Source organism: Emys orbicularis, chromosome 8 (genome assembly GCF_028017835.1).
Source record: "Emys orbicularis isolate rEmyOrb1 chromosome 8, rEmyOrb1.hap1, whole genome shotgun sequence".
Classification (NCBI taxonomy): Eukaryota; Metazoa; Chordata; order Testudines; family Emydidae; genus Emys; species Emys orbicularis.
The window spans coordinates 17,383,653-17,408,752 of record NC_088690.1 but is presented as its reverse complement, the minus strand read 5'-3'; the positions used below and the strand labels follow the sequence as shown (position 1 = coordinate 17,408,752).

The 25,100-nt window shown below is 41.5% G+C and overlaps 1 protein-coding gene across 1 annotated transcript; it reads left to right on the top strand.

Annotated features, from left to right (window-relative positions):
- Nucleotides 1-782: 782 nt before the first annotated feature.
- On the top strand, nt 783-25,100 carry KANK4 (KN motif and ankyrin repeat domains 4). The gene is made up of 9 exons (XM_065409758.1): nt 783-798; nt 2,649-4,727; nt 5,795-5,906; nt 9,195-9,425; nt 10,564-10,651; nt 12,609-12,828; nt 15,759-15,901; nt 19,321-19,521; nt 24,999-25,100. Exons 1-9 carry the CDS (start codon nt 783-785, stop codon nt 25,098-25,100), a joined length of 3,192 nt encoding a protein of 1,063 aa, XP_065265830.1.

Genomic DNA, 25,100 nt, shown 5'->3' with positions numbered 1-25,100 from the left:
AGACAATGACAAGTCTGAGTCGAAGAGACAGACGGAGTTATATGTTCCTGCAAGAAGCACGACTGTGTTTTAGTCATTTAGCTGAAGGGTTATTTTAATATGATCGACCACACACTGAAATAATGGGGTTTGTGTTAAAGATATTTAGTAGCAGTTTTGAAGCTTTGGCTGCTTTAAGCAAAGAAATGCCAAACAAGCCACCACTCTATGTAGCCGTATATACCCCTGGCTCTTTTCACCAGGAGATGAAATATCACACAGTATATAAATTACAGACTATATCTCATAGTAATCAATGTATTTTGGCTAAAGAGTTCATATACCATCTATTACAGATCTCAGACTAACAGCTAATTAAAGCAGCATCTCATTGTGATGTGTCTAGGAAGCAGGAATTGTTACCACTAGAAGAGAAAATATTGATTTAAATATTATTGAAAATGTTTTCTGTACACCATCTGACTACAGAATACTTCAAGTAAGAGGCAAGGTACTGCAACAACAGTAACTAACGTCAACTGTACTCCCGGAAGGTCCTGACTTTTGTTGTACCAAAAAGATTTTTTAAAAATCACATTGTTCAGCAGTGGCCATTCTGGCTAACTTTGGAGTTTCTTACAGCTAGATGGAAGACCTTACACATGGATGGGGTGTGGTGTACTTGGGCTTTGAAATAAACACTGAGACTTTGTCTAAATGTCCTTTTAATTTTTTTAGGTGCACAAAGTCTTATTGACTCGTTGGATGATGTTTAACTGACAGCCTGGACCACATTCCACATTATGGAGAAAGCAGATGGTATGGAGGTTGTGTTTTTACTTAAACACTGTTGAATGGAACTCTTTTATCATTTAAAAAATATTAAACCAAGGTATTTTGTTTATACAGTAAATAATTCATGCTCTTCTAACTGTATGGAGACATGTTTTCCAACAATGAAAATATGCAAGGTTTGTGCATCGTTGAAGACACACACGATGCACTCTTGTTTTGCTCTGATTTGTGATTATTGTAGCAGAGAATAAGTATGATAGTTCTATTGTTTACAGTGGAGTTTCAAGCACTGTGTATGGTGCTTTCAGATAAGATCATAAAGACAAAGGTCTTGTGTGTTCTGTATGGACATTAATGATCCCCTTCTACCTTTCAAAAGAGAAGTAGGGCTTTGCCTTGGTGTCACTTTACACAAAATTTTCCTTCCTCATTCCACTATTTCCAGTGTGCTGGCTCCCTCCCCAGAGGTGGCTGCATTTCAGTGGTGCTGTTTGCAGGGCCGGCGCAACCCATTAGGCAACCTAGGCGGTCGCCTAGGGCGCTATAATTTGGGGGGGGGTGGCGACCGCGGCGGTATTTCGGTGGTGGGACCGTCCGCCGCCTCTGTGGGGGGCGGCATTTCGGGGCGGGACCTTCCGCCGCCTAGGGCGGCAGAAAAGCTGGAGGTGCTCCTGGCTGTTGTATAAAGGGCTTGGGAAACCTTTGAGATGAAAGGGTCTATATCTATGCCAAATTCTCATCAGCCCCTGCAAGACTGCTTCACAAGGGCAGTGGCAAAGGGAAGAATGCTCAAACATTTTCAGTCTTGGGTAACTACAGTTAGGCACCGATACCCATATTTAAATCAATGGCCTGATTTTCAGAGATTCTTAGCAGTCCTAACTCACCACAATTTCATGGGTTCACATTTGAAAATCAGGACACTTATTTTGTTTCCTGAATTTGGATTTAGGTGCTTAACTTTCACCGCACTAGTTTGAAAATTTGGGCCTATGAATTTTGCGGGCTGTGGATTTTATTATTAGTTCTATCCGTTCTATCAACTTGCCAAGCCCCCTGTCTTTTAGAGGTATTCTTTGATTTCAAAGGACAACTAGGGTGACAATGTTTGTCCATAGGGCCAACCAATGTCTCTTTACCTGACTTGCAAAAAGCCCCAAATGTAATTGTCATGGATAGTTTCTATTGTCTGGTTTGTAGCTGGATTTCTTAAACACTAGAATTAGGATTTATTATACATCAGCAGCTTTTTAATTCTTAGACCAATTTGTAGCTCAGCCTACCAAACCTGCTATTTACATAATTGCCAATTAAAATAATGATTTAGCAAATTCCAGTGCAACAATTACATGAGTCAGCTCCAGAAAACAAGATTATACATTTGCATGTGTTGCTCTGTGGCTATATCTCTAATCAGACTCGACATTAGCATTACAAATGACAAACTACAAACCATTCCTTCTCCCTTTTCCTGATAGATGCAGGCTAACTGCATAATGATTTAGGAAGGCAGCCGGCTGGCATTTCAGCATTTTGTGCATACTGATGAGATCCGTGATTCTCAGCTGTGCTGCAGCTGCCTTTTGGCTCCTTCAGGCTATTGGTAGTTGCTGAAAATTAGAACAGCCTTCAGACTGCTCTAACTTACCCCAGAGGACTGGATCAATGCACAGCCAGCCCTCCCTGTCCACACACTCCATGCTGTCTCCTCAGCCACAGCCAAGGATTGGGTCTGAGGAGCAGAAGATGAATGGGAGAGGTATAAAGCTGAGACAAAATAAATCATTGCTGACCTCTTTTTTTCTGCTGCAAACTTGGTTAGATTTTTTTTAATTAATTTATTTTTTAAAATGTAATGTCTCATTTTATTTCAGCTGGCAATCAGCCATCAAAACCCACTGAGGATAAAGATCAACCCAGAAGTCTCCCTTATTCTGTTGAAACACCATATGGCTTCCATTTAGACCTGGACTTTCTGAAATATGTGGATGACATTGAAAAAGGAAATACCATTAAAAGGGTTCACATTCACAGGAAGGCCAAACAGCCAAAGTTCAGCACACTGCCTCGGAATTTCAGCCTGCCTGAGAAAAGATCCCGTGCATACGCTTCCTCCCCCAATAAGAGCTGGACTGCAACCTGTTCATTTGCACAAAGGAAGGCATCACTAGGGGCAGAAGAAACCACCTGTCTTATCACATCGTATGACTCACCACAATCTTTAACTGCAGAGGAGCCAAGTTACAGAAAAAAGGCCCTTTTAGCAGAAACAATCAGACAAGCAGAGGTCATCCACCATGAAGAAGAGCCTGGCAGCTGTAGAGGGAGGCCACAGCTGTTAAGGGCTTCCAGCATGCCAGCCAAACTTCTACCAAGTAAAAGTTCAGAAGAGGAAAGTCAGTGCTCCAAGCCTTCTGAGCCCTCAGCACTGTCTCAGCCTTGTGATGGAAAGAGCTTCACAGAAATTCCCTTTAGCCCTGCAAAGGAGTTACTGGATTCACACTATTCTGATAGTGTCACATTACATTTCCCCAAAGAGCCAAGGAATGTGCAAGAGCAAATCAAAGTGGTGTTCCAGAAAAATGAGCAGCCTGAGGGACAACAGGTGAAAGCCATCCCCGAGCTGGATCCCCAACCCTTCGAGTTTCCTAGGGAGAGAATGCAAATCCAATCTCCACATCAAAGCCAGCATTTCATAGCTCAAGAGCTGCTCCTGGTTACAGAGAGTGGAGGAGAGGAATGCTACGCACCAGAGACAAATAAATGTCCTGAATTAGTCAAGGATGAATCAATCTCATCAAATGCCCCCAAGTTTATGCATGAAAATGAGAACCGTGAAGAAACAGAATTAAACATAAGTGAGATCATGCCATGTGCACCAGAGAAGACTGAAGTTAGAAGCGTTTGGGCTAGAGCAAATGAGGAAAACGTAGATCTTGAACCTTTGCTTTGTGACACAGTAGAACCCAGCAGGATCACAGCACTGAAACAACAGATCACTGTTCTGGAGGAGCAACTAAATAGCAAAATAGAGGAACTTGAGCAGATCAAAGTAGTGCTGAAGCAGCAGGATAGTGAGATCAAAGCAAAGGAGAGAAGCATTAAAATACTGGCAAGCTCCAAAGCTCAACTGGAAGAGAAACTTTGTCAGGAAAACACCAAAGAAACTGAACCGTCCAAGCAGGATGGAAATGTCCTGCAATACCATGATGCTGCAGTGAACACTGAATTTATGCAAGCAAACACGTTTAAGGAGGCCTATGACAAGGGTGTCAATGTTAATATTCCAGTCGCTACAGAATCTGTAGGATGTGGTACCTATGGAGTGGACAACGTGAACTTGCAGGCTCAGGAGTTAAGAAGAATGCCTGTTCATACGGATCAGGGGTTGGCAGATGTTCACACTGGTGTCAGAGAGGAAGGGGCTGCATCGCTTGCCAAACAGAGAGGAACTGGAATTGACACTGAGCCTCCTGTCTTTACACCACGCTTCACTGAGCTGAAGATAGATGAACAGATCAATGATGACTGTCAACATCAAAGAAATAGCTATGACAGACAGTCTTGTGCTGCTAGCTCTCTGATTGGAGAAAGCTGTTCAAGAACAGGAAGAGCTGACTCGAATGGAAATAAACCAGGTGGAAATAAACCAGTTTTTGCCGGGGATGTAAAGCAAGATCTGATTGAGGAGGAAAACCATACAGAACAACAAGATTCCTCTGCAGATGACCCCATAGGCCAATATGTTAAAAAAATCCAGGAGCTTTTGCAAGAGCAGTGGATGTGCTTGGAGCATGGCTATCCAGAGTTAGCAAGTGCTATTAAACACCCTGCATCGAAGCTTAGTTCCATCCAGAATCAGATAGTTAATTCCTTAAACTTGCTGTTATCTGCCTATTCTACCCAAGCACCATCAGATAAGGAGAACTCGAACACGCAGTATCAACAATTGGGTAAATAACATCGGCACAGGTCTAAACGCATCCGGGCTGATTCTCCTCTCACTTGCACCAGCATCAATTAGCAGTAACTCCGTTGAAGTCAAAGGTGTTACATCAATGTAGAGCCAGTGTCAGTGAGAACAGAAACAGGCTCTTTGTGTTTCCTTAAGTATAGATGAGAGAGGTAATCTTTATAGCACGGTGTAAAACTTGACGTTTTACTTGAAGTTTTACACACAATCTGAACTTTTCAAAGTTCCCTTATGCTATTGAGAGGGACTGGTCTGTCAGGTAGAGTTGCTCATCGCTTTTCTTAATTGGGTTTTATGATTCTGCACTTCATTAGTGATCACAGGGCCAGATCCTCATCTGGTGTAAATCAGCATTAACTTCAATGGAGCTAAGCCAGTTCACACCAGGATGTGGACCATGGTATTTAAAAAGACCTGTGCCCTTTAAGATAAATAACTAATAAATATTCCATGTGAAATTAGGTTATTTTATTCTTTTGTGGCCTGATCCTCATTTACATTGTCTCCTCTACACTGCCAGAGGGGGGTATTAGTGTAATTAAATCTAAGGCCTCTAGTTTCAAGCAATATAACATGAAAGGATGTGAATTCAGGTGCAGTAATTCATTTCTGTAGTGTTATATAGAAGGCTGACACTAAGAGTGTAACCAAGGACCCTATGCATGAATTTCATTGACAACATCAATATCCAAAGTGCAAAAAGACCTAATTAAGGGGTTGTAGTAGAACATTATTATACCAGTAAAGCCTACTTATATTAGGACAAGATGCAGATACTTACCAGTCATTTATAGATGTGTGTCAGATCTCCATCCTTGTTTTAATGGTGGCAGCCCAGATTTAGACTATATACAGCTGCCTCTGCAGTTCTGTAAGGTATATAAGGTCCTTCATAAGGTAACATGTAACATAAACCCAAGATACCTAGATAAGTGTGACATAATTGTGCTTATGCTCTGTAGTTTGTTCCAGGCATACAATAAAGTTGAGACTAACAATTATGACAACATAGATACTTTCTTAATCTCTGATTTTGTATTTTGCTAGAAATCTCTCCAACCACAAGTCTTAAATCAATCATGAAAAAGAAAGGTTATGGTTTCCATGCAGGAGGTAATGGGACCAAAAAGAATCTTCAGTTTGTTGGGGTAAATGGTGGGTAAGCATCAGTTAAGAAGATAAAACTGCCTTTTCACATACAATATTATCCTCACCTGTCTCTCTCAGGAAATATGATTTCCCCCTCCCCACAAATCTTTAATTAAAAGGCCATTTGCAATGTCATCTCTTTTATCCCTTCTTCAATCTAATATCAATAACTTTGCAGTAAAACCTGATGGGAAAGACTGGGACATCGGCACTTTACAGCAATAATGATTGGTACTGGATTGACATCCTTGAAGACTGAATTCCTTTGCACACAGGTCATTTAGGGCTTGATCCAAAACCTCAAAGTCATTGGGAATCTTTCCATTAACTTCAATGGGCCTTGCATCAAGTCTGTACTGCACAGGCAGCCACACCCTGCCATCAAAAGTGCCTCAGTATTGGCCTAAAAGAAGTTCTATCTATGCCTATTCAGTCCTTGGTCTCTCTATAACGACAGCCAACAAAAGTGCCAGTCAGTGCTGTGATAGGAGTGGGGATTATGTGGACACTTGTTCACTAAGAACTGAACGGAGACCAATACATGTAATATATTTTCATAATCATCAACTTGGAAACTCAGAGTCTGATCCAATTCCTGCTCAAGTAAATGGAAGTTCTTCAATTGATTGCAGTGGGAGATGGATGAGGGTCTACACTAGCAGATGAGTCAGGTACTGAAAGGAAGGATGGTCCAGTTGTTGAGGCATTCACCTGGGTCCTGGGGGATCCAGGTTTAATTGGGCAAGTTAATTTTAATTGGGCAAGTCACTTAGTCTCTCTCTGCCTCAGTTCTGCAACTGCAAAATGGGGATAGTACTCCCCTACCTCACAGGGATGTTGTGAGGATAACTACATTAAAAGAGTCTGAGGCATTCTGATACTACGTTAGCGGGGGGCCCGTAAGTATATAAGATAGATAGAAATTGCAATATGGAATTTTTCACAGTTACATCTAATCTAATTTGCACTGAGCAAAATCCATGACCATCATAAGAGTTAGGCATTCGTGAACTCAGCTGAATTTCTTGTGGACCAAAGTCCATACCGCTCAAGCTGGTATGAATTAACATCTTTGTTGAGAGTCTCAGCAGAGAGGCCAAGGATTGAATTGAGACAAAATGGCATTTTACCCTAGAAATGGTCTTTCTGGGCAAGGTCTGAGGCACATTGTTTGGGCAGCATGATGGAATCTTACCCCTTTGCCCCCTGTTCTGCTGATTAATTGACATCTGTTTCCAGTGTCCACACTCTGGGAGCTTTCAGGAGCACTTAAAAAGAAAGTATAAGTAAGCACTCCTTTCTAAGTGAATAAAATTAATGTAGGTTGCATTTGGGCTTGCTCTAGAAGAGATATAAATTTGCCTGCATGCAAATTGTCACCTTACTGGGATCAATTAAAGATCAGTTATGGGGGAAAGCTGCTGCTTAAACAGACAATCATCAAAAGCCATGCTCTTAAAGATTTAAATCATGAAGTTATATATTTGATACATGAATGTGTACCGTTATGAATCCTTATCTAATAGCAGTGTTATCTCAAGAGCCTTATAAGCAGAGGTGAAAGTAAGCCGGTACACCCCGGTACCGCGTACCGGCAAGAGCCGGTTTGCCGAACCAGGGCGGCCCGGCTTCCCCGGGGGCAATTTAAAGGGCCTGGGGTTCTCAGCAGGGGCAGGAGCCCCAGGCCCTTTAAATTGCCACCAGAGCCCCACTGCTGGAGCCCTGGGGTAGGGCTGTGGGGCTCTGGGGGCTATTTAAAAAGTCCGGGGCTCCCACTGCTTCTACTGCCCCAGCCCTTTAAATAGCCGCCGGAGCCTCACCGCCACTCCGGCAGTGGGGTAGGGCTCCTGGGGTAGGGCTCCGGCGGCTATTTAAAGGGCTGGGGTGGTAGAAGCAGGGGAGCTTCGGGCCCTTTAAATAGCCCTCGGAGCCCAGGGGTCGGGGGAGGGGGGGCTCCAGGGGCTATTTAAAGGGCCCGGGGCTCCAGCTGCCTCTGCCACCCTGGTCCTTTAAATAGACGCGGGAGCCCCGCCGGAGCCCGGGCTGCTGCTGCTATCCCTGTGGGGGGGGGGAGGACACTTACCTTACAGGGTGGGCTGGGGCTGGCTCTGACTCCCTCAGCCACGCCCCTTCCGCCCTAGGCCCCGCCCCTTCCAGGGGCCAGAGCTGGCCCCAGCGTACCGGTAAGTCACTGGACTTACTTTCACCCCTGCTTATAAGTGAAAAGCGGAATGAAACTACGAAGAGAAAGTGTTCTTTTCAGATATGTGCTGAAGTCTACCAACTGTTCTTAATATTGCTTCAGGTTTTTTCCTTCAAACAGTAGACATAATTGGATAATTTGTCCAAATGAACTGCAAATGGAATATACTATAATTAAAAGTGTCCCATACATTAATAATGTCATCGTGGACCAAGTTTTCAAAAATAGCTTGTTAAGTTGCACCCACAAAATATGTATATGTCTACAAACCAAGGAGTTCTAATTCACGTCTTGCCCATGAAAAGATGCCTATTTGTGTGTGAGTGATAGTTGAGTATTATAATTATTTTAAAAAATTGATCACCCAAGGAACAGTTACAAAATGCCAATAGAAGTGACTCAGTTGAAGAATTCTTCAGCTGATTTTTATTTGTGCTGAAAGATTTATATTTTCCCCTCAATTTTCCCCTCAATGCATGTGAAATTGATCCTGGGTTTCTCTCCCTGTACTTGTATGTGCTGTTGTTTACCCCAGAAGTCACTGCAGTTCAGTGGCTGAGATTCCGATAACCTTGCTCATGCTGACTAATAACTATTTCACAAGTAGTCATAAAAATCAATGGAACTACTTGTGGAGGAAGGTGGCACTCAATATAAGCAAAGATATCAGAATCTGAGCTTCAGTCTGTGAAACATTTTGGGATCCTTTGGAGTAAAAGGCACCATATACATGTAACATATTAACACCACTGCTCTTAAACTAGCCAGGGGGAATTCTCTATAGAGTGACATTCCCTATCCCTAATTTTAGCAGCAAATTGCTTCGATAGCACTCCCGTTGGCCTGGGAAACAAGAAGACTAGAAATTGAACCCAGAGTTCCTGTGTAGTAGATTTGAACCTCAAAGTTGGGGTCTGGATCTAGGGTTTTGGTTTGGTGCCAATCTTTTATATTGACATATTTTTACTGTGTCTAACATGCATGTCACTATGAGCCTCATCCAAGCCCATTGGGTGTCTTCAATGGGTATTGGCACAGGCCCTATAGTTGCTGAGGGGGAAGGAAAAGTGAATAATATCTGGTGTCCTCAATTAGTTACGAAACAACGTCAAGTGAAGACACCAGCTGTGAAGACAGCTCATCGGAAGGAAATTCTGACAGCGAGATGGAGAGGAAGTATGACACTTTAGAGCACAGACAGGTGAAAGCTGCCCGTGAAAACAAACATGCCTCATCTGGAGTCTCCCAGTGCACTAGACATGAAGACAATGAGCCACAGGAACTGGAAGAAATAACAATGGCTAGCATTCAATCCAAGACTGACAGGTAATCAGATAAACAGGCTAATGCAACATATTAGCGATGTTGACTAATGAACAATGGCAAATTGTGATTTTTGGTTCCAAGTTTCAGTGGAAGACTGCAGCCACTTTGTTAGCAGCAAAGTTTGTCAGAGGGTGGTGATGGACGGCAGGAGAGAGATCACTTGATCATTACCTTTAGGTTCACTCCCTCTGGGGCACCTGGCATTGGCCACTGTCGGTAGACAGGATACTGGGCTGGATGGACCTTTGGTCTGACCCAGTACGGCCATTCTTATGTTCTTATGACTGATTCTGAGTCATGCAGTACCTGTGTGGCTAGGTTATCATAATGATGCAGATACAGTAGGATAATATTGCTGGACCCATGGCTTTGTCTTAAGTTCTCATTTCATTAAACTTTTTAGAGAGATCTGTGCTTTTCATGGGGAAATAATTCAAACTAAAATTACTAAAACAGGGCTTTCAGTCCTTATATTTTTCTCTGCACAAAGCATGTTACAATAGCGCATTTGCCATATATGCCAATTTTCAAACCACATGCCTAGACATTAGAATATTCATATTGTGAAAATCAGTATATCAATGGGAATTTCTGTACCATACTCTGCTCTTTGTGTTTCATAAGGGGTTTGGGGCTAGAGCTATCCACGCATCATCACAACCTGTCATGTTGTACTGGTTTAGGGCCAGATGCAATGTCAATTGAAGCCAATGGAAAAACTCCCATTGACTTATGTGAGCACTTGATCCGGCTTTAAACAGATACATATTTTCTTCAGGTTAGTACAGAATCCAAAGTTTCTCATCTTCTAATTTTGTCCTAACAGACATTTAATTGTTACTATAGTGGATTTCCTGGAAGATCCAGGAATAAAATTGCTTTTGCATGAATTTTTGTGAAAGTGGTGATTTGTAAATATAAAAGACATTTGGTTGCCTATGTAACATGTACAATCTATGAACACTTATGCATATGCTTAACTTTATGCCCACAGTCCTATCAAAGTTAATGGAACAATATGCATAACTGTTTGTTTGCAGCATTGGGGCCTAAAGATACACCCTGCAAGTTATCTTCCCAGTTCAGAGTGCACTAGCTCTCTCTTACAATGGATTTATAAGAGTGTTTTCCTTTTTAGATGCAAACCCTCAGAAGATTTTCTTGATGGCTGCCTGTTATTGAGCAAACACCTTTCAGAAATAAGGACCTCCAATGACAAACATTTGGTACTGGTATTTTTCAGTTGAATTTAAAATGCAACCCCCCTGTCTGTGCTACATTTAACCATTTAGAGTTTAGACCATCCAGACAATGCTTTGCAGAATTATTGTAGCAAACCATGGGCAGCTTTATAAGGAGAGGTGGGTCAAGGTAACTTCTGTTGTCCAGTTTTGGTTTTGAAAGTGAAAACCAGCCCAAGATTTGGTTTTAGATTCATGACCTACAGAAAAAGGGAGAAAACTTTCCAAGCTTCCTCTATTCAATTGGGCCAGACTAAAACTGACATAAAAATTCCTTTCCCCCTTTAAATAATCTTTCCCTGCTTCTAGACTGCAAGGGGAATAAAATAACAAAAACTATGCAAAAACTCCATCCTGCATATTAAACACATGCTGGATCATGCAGCAAAGCAGTCTTCAACATTGCCAAAATACATATGGCAACTATATTTCTCCAACCTATGCCAGGGCATAGGCTGAAGCAGTGTAGAACCAGGAGTTGTTAACAGGCTTCCAGCATTCCCCCCCAGTACACACACATTCTGCTGCATCAAGCAGATATCAGTGCAAGAGAATCTAGTACTAACTTTAACAAGCAGAGCACTGGAGAAGGGGAAAAATTTGCCCAGCATCTCCTCCTCTTTCTGTAGCCAAGCAACTGAGGGTATGGCAAAGGCAGGGCCCTAGATCTCCAGGTGGGTGGGTGGGTGAGAAGACACACATATCCCTTGCAAAAATGTGACTACATAGTCTGTAAAGAGAGCCTCAGAGAGACAGCAAATTGACTAATTGATTGTGGGCCGGTCAGGAGAAAGACAATGATGCTTCATTAGCTTTTGCTTATTAGTAATTTTTTAAGAGTAGAACGGAGAAAAGTTCTACAGGAGCGTGCCTAATGGGAACACTGAGTGCTGAATCCTTTTTGCACACAAAGGCTGAATCACTTAGAGGAGAAACATGTAGTGCTAAAGAATTTCTTCCCTACTCTAGCTGCTGTTTGATTGTTCTACACACACATAGTTGAGGCCAGTATTTTGCCCCATCCTATGTTCTGCACAGGTCAGTAAGGCTTCCCCTTGCTGCCCTATGCCAACACATTGCAGGTAGCCTCCACAGAGCCCATCCCACACTGGTGGGCATGCAGGGGTTGGGGAATGTGCAGAACCTTGGGACAGCCCCCTCCCCCCAATCGTGATGGACAGCACAGTTGCACCAGATGGAGGAGACACACACAGTGCTAGGTATAGGACTTCTGCACAGTACATTCCACCCTGGAGACGGTGGGATCCAGGAGTCAGATTGTGACTGAATCACAATTTACTTCCCAGGCAGCCTGGGCTAGTTGAGTTATGCACTTCCCCCTACGTGAGGCAAATAGAGAAGCTACAGCTTAGACCTGGATTTATAGAGTATTTGGGATAAAATTTTTATTATTATTATTTTATTGGAGGGAGGTAAAGAGAAGTTGGTAAAATGTTTTAATATAGATGTTAGATTGATGACATCATATAAAAATAACACAGTTGTTCTAGTTGGCCCATAAAACAGGATATAGGAGATGAGCTCAGATTTATTTGTATCCACTAATGTATCAATAAATATGAATGCTGCTTGAATTAAAGTCTAGTGATAACTTGCCCATGAGAAAATTTTTCCATGTATTCATATATAGAACTAGTCACTTTAGTTCCCTTAGGGTGGCCATTTTTCAATTAAAAACAAACTAACTAACAAAAGCCAGTAAGAAACTACCTCTATTTTTAAAGATTTTTTTGTATTGTCTTTGCTAAAACAAACCACCCTTTTGCACTGCCAATAAGTGTGAAGTTTTCTTTGCCAGCCACAAAGTGAAAACCCCAGCCAGGGACCAACCCTAGGGTAGAGCAATAGCGAAGGGAACTGGCATCATTACTTTTTCAAAAAGTAAGGTCCTAAAAGTGACTGTGAAATGTTGGTGTTTTAGAGACACATCTTAAACACGGTCTGTCAAGAGTGGTTCCGAGTCTCTACTAGGAAATCCTCCAGCCCTGAGGTTGTTGCAGCTTATCTCAAAGAATTCAAAGCAATTCATCCCCAGCTACTGAAGATGATCATAAACTTGGCGGATGGAAATGGGAATACAGCTCTTCATTACAGTGTTTCCCATTCCAACTTTCTGATTGTGAAGCTTCTACTAGATACAGGTGGGAACTAATGCTTTGTTGTTGTTTTTGTCTGGGGTGGGAGGGAAAGGTTGGTACTTGCCAATTATTTCATATAATCACATTTAATGTCTTTTTCAGATTTAAAAATCTGGTCACCATTTAAGGGCCCAATCCTGGAAAATTTACTACCCAGCATGTGGCTGATCGAGCAACATTGGAGTCAGTGGTAGTCTTTCCATTGGCTTCAGTAGGAGTTGGATTGGGCCTCTAGATTTTTAAAGATATTTAGATGCCTGAAGATGCAGATAGACATCTAGTCGGATTTCAACTGAATTAAGTGCCTAGGTGCTTTTGAAAATCCCACTGGCGGGGGGATCTTCAGGCACCTAAATACATTTAAATATTTGGCCCTTAGTGCTTACTTCAGTGGGACTAATCACAGGAGTAAGCATTGTGCTCCGCAGTTCATGTTTGCAAGATCAGACCCTTTGATTGTAATAGTGGTCTCTAGCTCAGCAGCAAGAACCGCATTCTAATCTATTGAACTTTTAGCTCCTACTGTAAAGAATTAAACTTCCAGCTGAGATTTTATCAGAGAAAACGCAGGCACTTTCCAGACAGAATAATGAAGCGTTTTGCCTTTCTTGGTTGGCAAGACAATCTGTTAAATGTTAGGAAAATGGCATATTATCATACACATCTATAAACCCATTGTTTAACAGACTTCCAAGCAACCCCAGAATATTGAGAGAAGTTTGTTCTGCTCTTTTAGAAAATACCCCAAGGCGACTAAGCTTAAAGGGGAATATTTAAATGTTTAGGCACAGTAAATAAGAAGGCTGAGAGTATAACAGCACACACTGGAACAGTAGGAGTGATGCATTTCTAAATAGAATTAGCCTATTTGCTGTGTATAAAATGAACGGAGACTTGTCAAGTGCATAAAAGTGTCAGAATTAGAATAGTCCAAATTGCATGCTGCATCTCGATTTAGATCAGCTACTGAAACATATTTACTATGAATGTTCATTCACATTTTGAAACAAATTTATCTTGAATGTGTTCACACCCCAGGCTGCCAAAGTAGGGTGACTAGTTAGCAAGTGTGAAAAATAGGGACAGCTAGTGAGGGGGATGATAAGGTCCTACGGGTGTGGGTAATAGGGTCCTGTATGAAACAAAGCCCCTAATATTGGGACATCTGGTCACCCTATGCGAAAGTGATGTGAAGGAGCCAGTGTAACTCAGAATCAGACCCCAAATCTGTTTAGTTTACAGATCAAAAGAAGATTTTTCCAACTGCTTGCACTTGCAAGTTCAGCCTAAAACATCATATTAAAAGCAAGCCGTGTTCTTTCAGGTCAGCACTTCATTACTAACAATCTAGATTCATTGCTGGCAAGTTACCTGAGATTGTGCAAGCAAAGAGGGTCAGAATCCAGCTTGTTGTTCCATAGCTATATCAGCTCTGTAATGCTAACATTAGTAAAACTTGGTTATAGGAGCAACCTAAGAAGATCAGATTTAGGATGCACGTTGGATGAAATTCACTCCTCTACTTAAGCCCTATTCTGAGAACTTAAACGAGTGGTTCATAGGTCTGGAACTGGCCCTCTGCACTGGGGCAAATGTCACCCATACAAAGCAATGATGGCAGTGGCAGAGTGCCATTTTGTTCAGAATAATTTTGATGATCATAACCCAACTTAAAAATGCTTAGAAACAAAATTCCAAGTAGCTCGGAGCAATACATAACATCCAGCAACTCTGTACTTACAGCCAACTTACTCAGTCTTCAAGTCATTTGGGCTCAGATCCTCAAAGGTAATTAGGTGCTTAACTCCCATTGAAATCAATAGGATTTTTGCCATTTTTTTCCACTGGGAGCAGAAGCAGTTCCTAAGTCACTCACAGACTTGCCTCAAAACACAACTCCTCTGTTAGGCTACTGATCAAGCCATTGGTCATTCCTGCCTGAATAAGAACTACTGCATCCATCTCTTAAATGCTGGCTACAAGTAATACTTATATCTTTTCATATTTGATACTCTGCTTCTCTTTTTTTATTTCTGTTTTGCTCAGTTTGCTTGTCCATGTTATATACTGACTTTCCCCCCACCTCTGCACTCTATTTTTTTCCCTTCCACACGTGATAGTGTGGGTCTCTCTCCTTTTCAAGTCTACAGTCATTTTTCTTCTCTACAGATCTTCTCAGGGCCTAGTTCTGCTCTCAGTGGAGACAGCAGAAAAGCTCCCATTAATTTCATCGGGAAAATGATTGATCTCCAAGTTGCTATATTTTCCTTTTCTATTTTTTCTGCTTTTCTTTTACTTCTCTCACTTCTATTTTGATGGTCACATTTTCTATAATTGCTATAATTATGTTCTCTCTCTACTCAGCTTGTCTCCTTCTAATTCACTTGTTTCGCTGTTCTGCAATACCCCACTTGATTATTTCTTCTCTTCCAGTGTTTCTCTTACTACTCTTTTATCTCTACTTTCAGTTTCTCCACCGTTTTGGGTTCCTTCTCTCTTTCCTTCAAATTCTTCCTTTCTTTCCTCCCTTTTTTCTGACCAGCTGATGTTTAGCATTTTCTCTGTGATCCACATAGTTTCCACAACTGATCCTTAGTGTACTTTTTGCCTGACTTGCATGCACCTGAAAGTGATTGCCACTGAACTCAGGGCAAAAATCAGTATCTCAAGTCGTGAGCATCAACCACTGGCTTTGCTATAGCTTCAACTTTCTAGGCCTCTCACTTTCAGATCTCAATATTAATGTGAGATCAGTTTTTAAAAAAATGTTAAAAAGAGCAGATTCCTGTGATGATGCAACTGGCCATAAATGGCCTAAAATTTCCTCACAGGTATCCGTTATCCATCTGTAAATAGTGTAGTGTGTTTTGGCTATGTCACTCAACCCTGCACTATCTGTAGATTTTCAGGACTCTTTTCCCCCTCATCTTTAGGTGTTTGTGATGTGGACCATCAAAATAAAGCTGGATATACTGCAGTGATGATCACACCACTGGCATCAGCAGAAAGTGATGAAGACATGGAGGTGGTCTTAAAGCTGTTGAAAGAAGGGAACGTAAACATACGGGCAAGTCAGGTACATAACAATCATCAACAGTCCCTGTTTGTTTGTACAAGTGAACATAGACTTGAAAAGATAATGGAGCAAATAATTAAACAATCAATTTGCAAAGAGCTAGAAGATAAGAAGGTGATAAGTAAGAGTCAGCATGGATTTATCAAGAACAAATTGTGTCAAACCAACCTAATAGCTTTCTTTGACAGGGTAACAAGCCTTGTGGATGGGGGGAACTGGAAGATATGGTATATCTTGACTTTAGTAAGGCTTTTGATGCTGTCTTGCATGACCTTCTCATAAACAAACTAGGGAAATACAACCCAGACAGAGCTACTATACAGTGGGTGCATAACTGGCTGGAAAAAAACATTCCCAGAAAGTAGTTATCAGTGATTCACGGTCAAGCTGGAAGGACATATAGAGTGGGGTCCTGCAGGTATCAGTTCTAGGTCCAGTTCTGTTCAATGTCTTCATCAATGATTTAGATAATGGCATAGAGAATGCACTTATAAAGTTTGCGGATGATACCAAGCTGGAAGGGGTTGCAAGTGCTTTGGAGGATAGGATTAACATTCAAAATGATCTGGACAAACAGGAGAAATGGTCTGAAGTAAATAGGATAAAATTCAATAAGGACAAATGCAAAATACTCCACTTAAGAAGGAACAATCAGTTGCACACTTACAAAATGGGAAATGACTGCCTAGGAAGGAGTACTGCAGAAAGGGATCTAGGGGTCATAGTGGATCACAATCTAAATATGAGTGAACAGTGTAACACCATTGCAAAAAAAGCAAACATCATTCTGGGAGGAGTATTAGCAATAGTGTTGTAAGCAAGCCACAAGACATAATTATTTCGCTCTACTCTGTGCTGATCAGGCCTCAACTGGAGTATTGTGTCCAGTTCTGAGTGCCACATTTCAGGAAGGATGTGGACAAACTAGAGAGAGTCCAGAGAAGAGCAACAAAAATGATTAAAGGTCTAGAAAACATGACCTATGAGGGAAGATTGAAAAAATTGTTTGTTTAATCTGGAGAAGAGATGACAGAAAGGAGACATGATAACAGTTTTCAAGTACATAAAAGGTTGTTACAAGGAGGCAGGAGAAAAATTGTTCTCCTTAACCTCTGAGGATAGGACAAGAAGCAATGGTATTAAGTTGCAGCAAGGGTTGGTTTAGGTTGGACACTAGGAAAAGCTTCCTGTCAGGGTGGTCAAGCACTGGAATAAATTGCCTAGGGAGGTTGTGGAATATCCATCATCTGTTATTTTTAAGAGCAGGTTAGACAAACACCTGTCAGGGATGGTCTAGATAGTACTTAGTCCTACCATGAGTGCAGGGGACTGGACTAGATGATCTCTCGAGGTCCCTTCTAGTCCTACAATTCTATGATTCTAAGTTTTTATACAGAATATATCTGTGAACTGGATGATGCATGGAAACCATAGGGATAGGTTCCCTTCCAACCCCAAACTACAGGATTCACTTGGCAAACCCATTCACAAGCCAAACCCTGCAGGGTTCATACCACCCTAATTATAATCAGACCTGTTCGATTCCTATTACTTACTCCCAGTGTGAGTTCAGATTGAATAAAGGAGTGAAAGATCTGGCTAAACAAGATGACTTTGAAATGTATTTATTGTGTAATTAATTAAGTCTCAGCGCATATGGGAGCTAGCCTTATAAAGATGCTGCATTGTAGAACCTTCTAGATGCTAATTCAGCCAGAGTAACTAAACATGTTTAATAATCCTCAGATAGAATTTATTTCCTTCATAATTATGTCCCCTTAAAGAGCCTTATAGGGAGAATAAATCAAGCATTACAACATGCTTACACCATCAACCCTTAATCAGGGGGCGGGGCTACTCAGGAAGACCGGGGCTTTAAAAAGCCCACACCTAAGCAACCAGAGGAGCTAGTGAACAGGGGAGTTTTGCGAGGGAGTTTACAGGAGGAGTGTGTGTGGGGGGGCTACATACACTTAACATTCCTTAAACTTCTTTAAACTTAAAGCCCAAAACACCCCCTGATAAAAACAAAACAACAACAAAGGAACAAGCTTCAGGAATAAAAAGAGAATGCAGGCAGAAGTCCAGCAACAGAGTGGGGCTACCCAGTTTATTGCACCCAATGCAGCATGTATGATTACCTGCCCTAATGGAAGGATAGGAGAGAGGTCCTGGAGGCCAAATTTAGGCTGCTAGGTAAGAGATTGAAGTCCAGGACCTCCATAGTAGCATTCTCTGAAATGCTTCCAGTTCCACGCGCAGGGCCAGTTAGATCAGCAGAACTGCAGGGTCTCAGTGCGTGGATGAGATGATGGTGTAGGGAGGAGGGGTTCTGATTTATTAGTAATGGGGGAAACTTGTGGGAAAGGGGGAGCCTATACAGGAAGGATGGGCTCCACCTAAACCAAAATGGAACCAGATTCCTGGCACTTAAAATTAAAAAGGTCATAGAGCAATTTTTAAACTAAGGGCTGGGGAAAAGCTGACAGGTGCGGAGGAGCACATGGTTTGGACATCCCTTAGGGGAGGGTCTATAAATGGAGATTCACTATGTCCTAATAAGGAGGAGAGGAAGGAAGATGATAAAATACATGTAAGATCTGATGAGAAACAGTCAAAAGAAAAAAAGGCCCATTCAGTTACCTCATGTAATGGCATAAAAAGCTAAAAAGTGACAAGTTTTTAAAGTGCTTATATACCAATGCTAGAAGTCTAAATAATAAGATGGGCAAACTAGAGTGCCTCGTATTAAATGAGGATATTGATATAATAGGCATCACAGAAACTTGGTGGAATGGAGGATTATCCATGGAACACAGTAATACAAGGGTACAAAATATATTGGAAGGACAGAACAAGTCGTGCTGCTGGGGGAGTGGCACTATATGTGAAAGAAATGAAGTAAAAATCTTAAATGAACCAAACTGTACCATAGAATCTCTATGGATAGTAATTCTATGCTTGAATAATAAGAATACAGTAGTAGGGATATATTACAAACCACCTGACCAGGATGGTGATAGTGACTGTGAAATACTCAGGGTGATTAGAGAGGCTATTAAAATAAAAAACTCAATAATAATAATGCGAGATTTCAACTATCCCCATACTGACTGGGTACGTATCACCTCAGGAAGGGATGCAGAGATAAAGTTTCTTGACACCTTAAATGACTGCTTCTTGGAGCAGCTAGTTCTGTAACCCACAAGAGGAGAGGCAATTCTTGATTTAGTCCTAAGTGGAGCACAGGATCAGATCCAAGAGGTGAATATAGCTGGAGCGCTTGGTAATAGTGACCATAATATTAAATTTAACATCACTGCTATGCTATGCTATTTGAATGCTTAGATTGTGTAAATAAAGTTACATTTCTTTGATGGGTATGTCATTGTGTTTGGTCTGTCTTGCAATATTCCTAGGGAGGCCAGACTGCCTTAATATTAGGTGTCAGCCATGACAGGGGAGATATGGTGAAAGCCTTGTTGTCTTGCAAGGCTGACATAAACCAGCAGGATGATAATGGAACATCAGCACTGATGGTTGCCTGTCAGCATGGCAATGCTGAGATCGCGAAGCTTCTTCTGGCTCACCCTGGTTGTAACACTACATTAACGGACAAGGTAAGGGAAACAGGTGGTTGCAGCATGTACTGTAAAAAAAATATACATATTCAGACAGTCACTGCCAGGAGCCAATTAGTGAATATTTAAAGAAACCATATGGCTTTCTTGCCTTAGAACTGGAGCAGACACTAGACACCTCCTGGAAACCAAAGTATCTCCCTTATCAAACATGTTAGTGAGTGGGCTTTGGCTCTGTGCCTTGCCTGTCTCACAAATAAAGGGGACTGGATCAGTTTAAGGATTTGGAGGATGAGTAACCCGCGTTTTAACTCAATTTTCAATTCCAAGCCAAGCTGCACAATTGCATACTTAGAAGTGCAATGAAACCTGCCCTACCACACAAGCTACTGCCTTCATAGACTACCTCCGAAGTATCCCCAAATGTACTAACTACAGTTGTACTCCAGCATCTGTAGGAGGTCATTTCCATTAAGCAAAAAAACCTTTTTTCAGTTTATTGAGCATTCGCTTAAGACAGGGGTCACTGTACAATACAGTGAACATGTACGTTCAACATTACTGAACTACAGCAGCATCCTGTGCTGGAGTTTTGGTAGATGAAAGAGCGTGAAAGAGACAGAATGATTCCAGCATAGGCCTTTATCTCTTTAAAATACCATAATAAGTAACACCTGGGTTGCGCGCATGCAACATGGAGCTCAAGATGTTTCCTATTTTGTACATGTTCAGTACGCCTGGATACAGCCCTTTGCATTCGTCACTGTGGGTTACAGACAACAAGCGGGTTACAAATGATAATACATGCCCCATTGGCATATACCAGATAATTAGAAGTGTAAAAACATCTTGAAAATAATGAGGAAGATTCACTCTGGCTTAGAGCTTTATGCCAGCATTATGATGCACTGCTCAAACCACAGAAAAATATTATGTTAATAGACCACAGCTTCATTATAACCATATAGTTTTATGTAAAAACCTGGCACATAATCAAATGTTGTCCAATTCTCCACTTGACAGGGCCATTGAAAGAACTGCACCTATCAGAATCAACTAACTGAGTGTACCCACCATTTAACTACAGGGGGTCACAACTGAAAAATTCATTTCCTTCCTCAGAATGCTGACGTGCCGTTTGTAACAGCCAATGAGAGAGCTTTCCTTTTATAAGGTTCCAGTCCCCGCACACCCCCAGTCTCCTCAGTGACTTCAAATCCCTCATCAGGTGATCCATTGCTTGGTTACAAACTCACCTAGCTGAACTGGTTCCTCAGGCAGCAGCTAGGTCATTGTCTTGGGGTACATGTATTTGAATGGGAGACCATCTAAGTAAATGACCCTGGATTGTTAACCTTCTGCTAGCTGCAAGAATTTCTCATGACACCTCCCTGGAAGTCTTAGCAGAAGATGGAGGGTAAAAGGCAAAAGTGTAGCCAATCAAAATGGCACTCACAAAACAAAATGAAGTTTGTAATCTGATATAGGAACATACAGTTGGGTGACCAGATAGCAAGTGTGAAAAATCGGGACGGGGGTGGGGGGTAATAGGTGCCTATATAAGAAAAAGCTCCAAAAATCGGGACATCTGGTCACCCTAACATACAGACATACACTAGTCCCTCACAATCTTCCATGACGTACCACAGCCAGGGACTCCCATGTTGCACCACTTCTCCTCTCCACGCAGGTAGACTGTTATTTATCATGGGAGGTGTAGTCCATCCAAGGAGCCCAGCCAACAGAGGAGAATTGGAGCTTGAATCACCTGAACTACAACTCCCATAAGGCATGAGAGCAGTATTTTCAAATAAAAATATTTCAGTTCTCAGCCAGAATATTTTGGTGTTCAAATTTCTGCCCAAAATGAACACTTCCCATTAAAAACTCTCTACTTTTTTGATCAGCTCTAATATTTAGGCATTGTGGCCTGATTCTTTGTGGCCCTGAGTACTCTCAATTCCTATTGATGTCAATGGGTGGGTGTTGAGTACCTCTGAATGATCTTCTCAGCTCCAGCGGAAAGAACCACTGCATTATGAACATGTCAAAAAATCACAATGGGGAAATATTTATGCACAGCACACCTACAAACACTAAGGGGTACATTTTTAATAGAGAATAGGTCACAGCTTTTTTAGAGGTGAAATATTCAGCTGAGATTTTGAACCAACACAATGCATTTCTGCTGCAGAGTGGTTGCAGTTCTAACTACCTGATGTGCACATGCAGCCAAGTTAGAGGTACAAATACACAGATTACTCTTATGGGTGCAAAAATATGGGTACAAATTTTGTAGGTGCAAGTTGCACCCATAAAAGGGAAGCCAACCTTGTTGAAATTTTTGCCAAGATATATTTAAACCTGTTAATAATATATAGGGTGAAACCCTGGCTCAACTGAAGTCAATGGGAGTTTTTCCATTAATCCCTTAAATAGGCTAGCACGTAGCATGCCATTTAGTACGAATGTCCAGACAGCAGTCACCAAGACAGGAAGTGATTTGAAAAACACATCAGGGCCCAGTTCTGCCTTTTGGATACACCGATTTAAATGACTGAGAGTTGCACCAATGCATCTGAAAGGCAGAAGTGAGCTCTTAGGATCTTGACAAGAGAGAGCCTTGCAACGAAAGCCCTATCAGCAATATATATCAAATTGTCCAAGTCCTCCCTTTTCACCCCTCATAAATTGGATAGATCATCTGGCTGGAAAGGAAACTACTGCCTTGGCAAAGATCACATTAGCACATTTAAAAATCTCATTTCAGCCTTGGGAGTATAGTCTTCAGTAGCAGCACAATATGTGAATCACTGTCTTATTTAGTTAAGGAAGATTTGAAAACCCCATTGAGTGAATAACTGGCAGTTAATTCCTGGGCAGAAATTGTTATTTACAGCTTGTGTACATCATAATCTCACCTGGACATCTGGCAATGTGAAAACCACTGAAACAACAGGAGAGGAAATTTTCCTAGAATAAAGAAGACCATTTGAGGCAATAACTTAGCTTCCTCCATGCCTGTGGAATCGAGAAGATTACAGATTTGTATCTGCTTCTTTACCTCTGTTTAACGCAATTAATTAGACAGCAGATTGTGCTAGTGAGGGATAAAGATGTGCTGCACTATAATGTTACTTGAAGGTTTTAATCTGAAAGGTGACTGCTGATGCGAAACTAGTCACCTGCTGAAGACCCCAAATCAATCCAAATCCATCACAAAGCTGCTTTTTTGTACCAGGTGCCTTGCTATCATATTTCTCATGTGAAACACCAAAGAAGCATTGCTTATACATTTACAGCTTTCGGTACTGTGACAAAGACTGAACAATGTTATTTACATAAACACAATTAAATGTTTAATAGCCAGACCAGTTGCAAGCTGGCAGCACACCACGCTGCCAACTAACTGATGAAGTTTCTGAGGAATTATATACAGTGGCTGTAAGTGTGGAATTTCTCAGTAGTTGTATGCATTGGTTTTGTTCGTGTGTAAGGAGGTGGATCATGCACTGTCTCTTCAACAACCACTGTTGATTATCCAGGATGAATTTCACAGCCTTCAGAGAGAGAGCAGCATTGTTTCAAGATGATGCCAGAGGAGGATGAAAGAGCAGACAAGAACGTACGGGCAGGGCTAGCTATCGGAGATTAGTACAGTAGACTGTATTCAATCTGTGTCTGCACAGTCAGTGGCAATAGGTAGTTTACACATATACACTCAAATGGAGACAAATACAAGCACACTCTAAATAAACAGCAATTTTTTTTATTTTGGACATTATTTAATGGGAAATAGTCATTGCTGACAGCACCCAAAATTGAGCAAGATACTACCATGATGAATTAATTAGAAACAGACTAACTAGACCTAGCAAGATGGCAAAAATTGTCTTATGCTGATAAATCAAGTTGACCAACTTCAGGACGGAGAGCCCAGTGTCATGACTATAAGCTGAACACCAAATATAATGTCTTTTGTTTAATATAAACATACACAAGTAGAGATTGTTATAATCTCTCTCCACAACTCATCTTAATTTTGGGTAGTCAGCTACTGAGATAAAGCAGGTTTCAGAGTGGTAGCCATCTTAGTCTGTATCAGCAAAAACAAAAACAACGAGGAGTACTAGTGGCACCTTAGAGACTAAAAAATTTATTTAGGCATAAGCTTTCATGGGCTAAAACCCACTTCATCAGATGCATGGAGTGTAGGAAGATATATATAACAGTACATGAGAAGATGAGAGTTGCCTTACCAAGTGGGGGGGGGGGTCGAGACAATTCAATTAAAGTGGGCTATTATCAACAGAACGAAAAATCACTTTTGTAGTGGTAATCAGGGTGGCTCATTTCAAACAGTTGACAAGATGGTGTAAGTAACAGTAGGCGGAAAATTTTTAGTTCTTGTAGTGACTCATCCACTTCCAGTCTTTATTCAGGCCTAATTTGACGATGTCCAGTTTGCAAATTAATTCCAGTTCTGCAGTTTCTCGGAGTCTGTTTTTGAATTTTTGTTGTTGAAGAATTGCCACTTTTAAGTCTGTTATTGAGTGTCCAGGGAAGTTGAAGTGTTCTCCGACTGGTTTTTGAATGTTATAATTCTTGACGTCTGATTTGTGTCTATTTATTCTTTTGCGGAGAGACTGTCTGGTTTGGCCAATGTACATAGCAGCTGCTCTGGTAACTAAGATTGGCAGCCTGCTAAATACTGTGATCAGAGACTATGTTCAGATTCACATACATCTCCTTACAGTCGATGCTTTTCTCAGGAAAACAGACAAAAGGGGGAAACATCTGGCATTTGAATACTATTTTCTCCTTCCTCGGAAGCATCAGGGATGACCACGTCTGGAGATGGGACATTGGGCAGGGAGGGCCAGGGCTCTGAGGTGGCTCCGAGCATTCTCTCTCTCTCAGGTGGTTGGCTGGCTGGTTCTTGCTCACATGCTCAGGGCCTAACTGTTCGCCATATATGGGGTCAGGAAGGAATTTTCCCCAGGTCAGAGTGGCAGTCACCATGGTTTTATTTTTTGCCTTCTTTTGCTACATGTGGGTGTGGGTCGCTTGCCAGGATTATTTGAGTGTATCTCATTGAATCATTTCTCTGTCATTGCTGGGGCCTTGAGCACTTGTCCTCTTCAGTCCCTCCTACTCTCTGCCTGTGGCACATAATAGGCTCGTATCCTGTGGGCTGTAATGCTTTGGTCTCATTTTAATTGTTGGGTTTAGTGTGTGGGTCCTGGGTGGTGTTGGTGGCCTGTGATATATAGGAGGCCAAACTAGATGATTTAGTGATCCTTCTGGCCTTGGACTATATGACTCTATGAAGGATTAGGCCATTTTGACGTTATGGGCAATTTTGTCACTGTAATGCATGCAACCCCTTTTCCCATTAGTAGAACTGGCACATGCAATTCTCCACATTCAACACTGACATTAACCCTTAGCTGTCCAGTAAGATTTTTATTTGAAAGATTTGCATAGTAAATTCATTTTCTTTTTTTCCCATGTAGAGTGGTAATTCTGCTCTGTCTGTCGCTCTGAAATCTGCCCACATGGAAATTGCAGAGCTCCTCCAAGCCCACATAGAGCAGAGCCGGTCTTTGGCTAAATAA

What these genes read in the sequence shown, in the direction of transcription:
- KANK4 (XM_065409758.1), top strand. An exon ending in TAAACATACGGGCAAGTCAG is followed by an intron (nt 15,902 to 19,320) that starts GTACATAACAAT and finishes CAATATTCCTAG; the next exon opens with GGAGGCCAGACTGCCTTAAT. An exon ending in ACACTACATTAACGGACAAG is followed by an intron (nt 19,522 to 24,998) that starts GTAAGGGAAACA and finishes TTTCCCATGTAG; the next exon opens with AGTGGTAATTCTGCTCTGTC.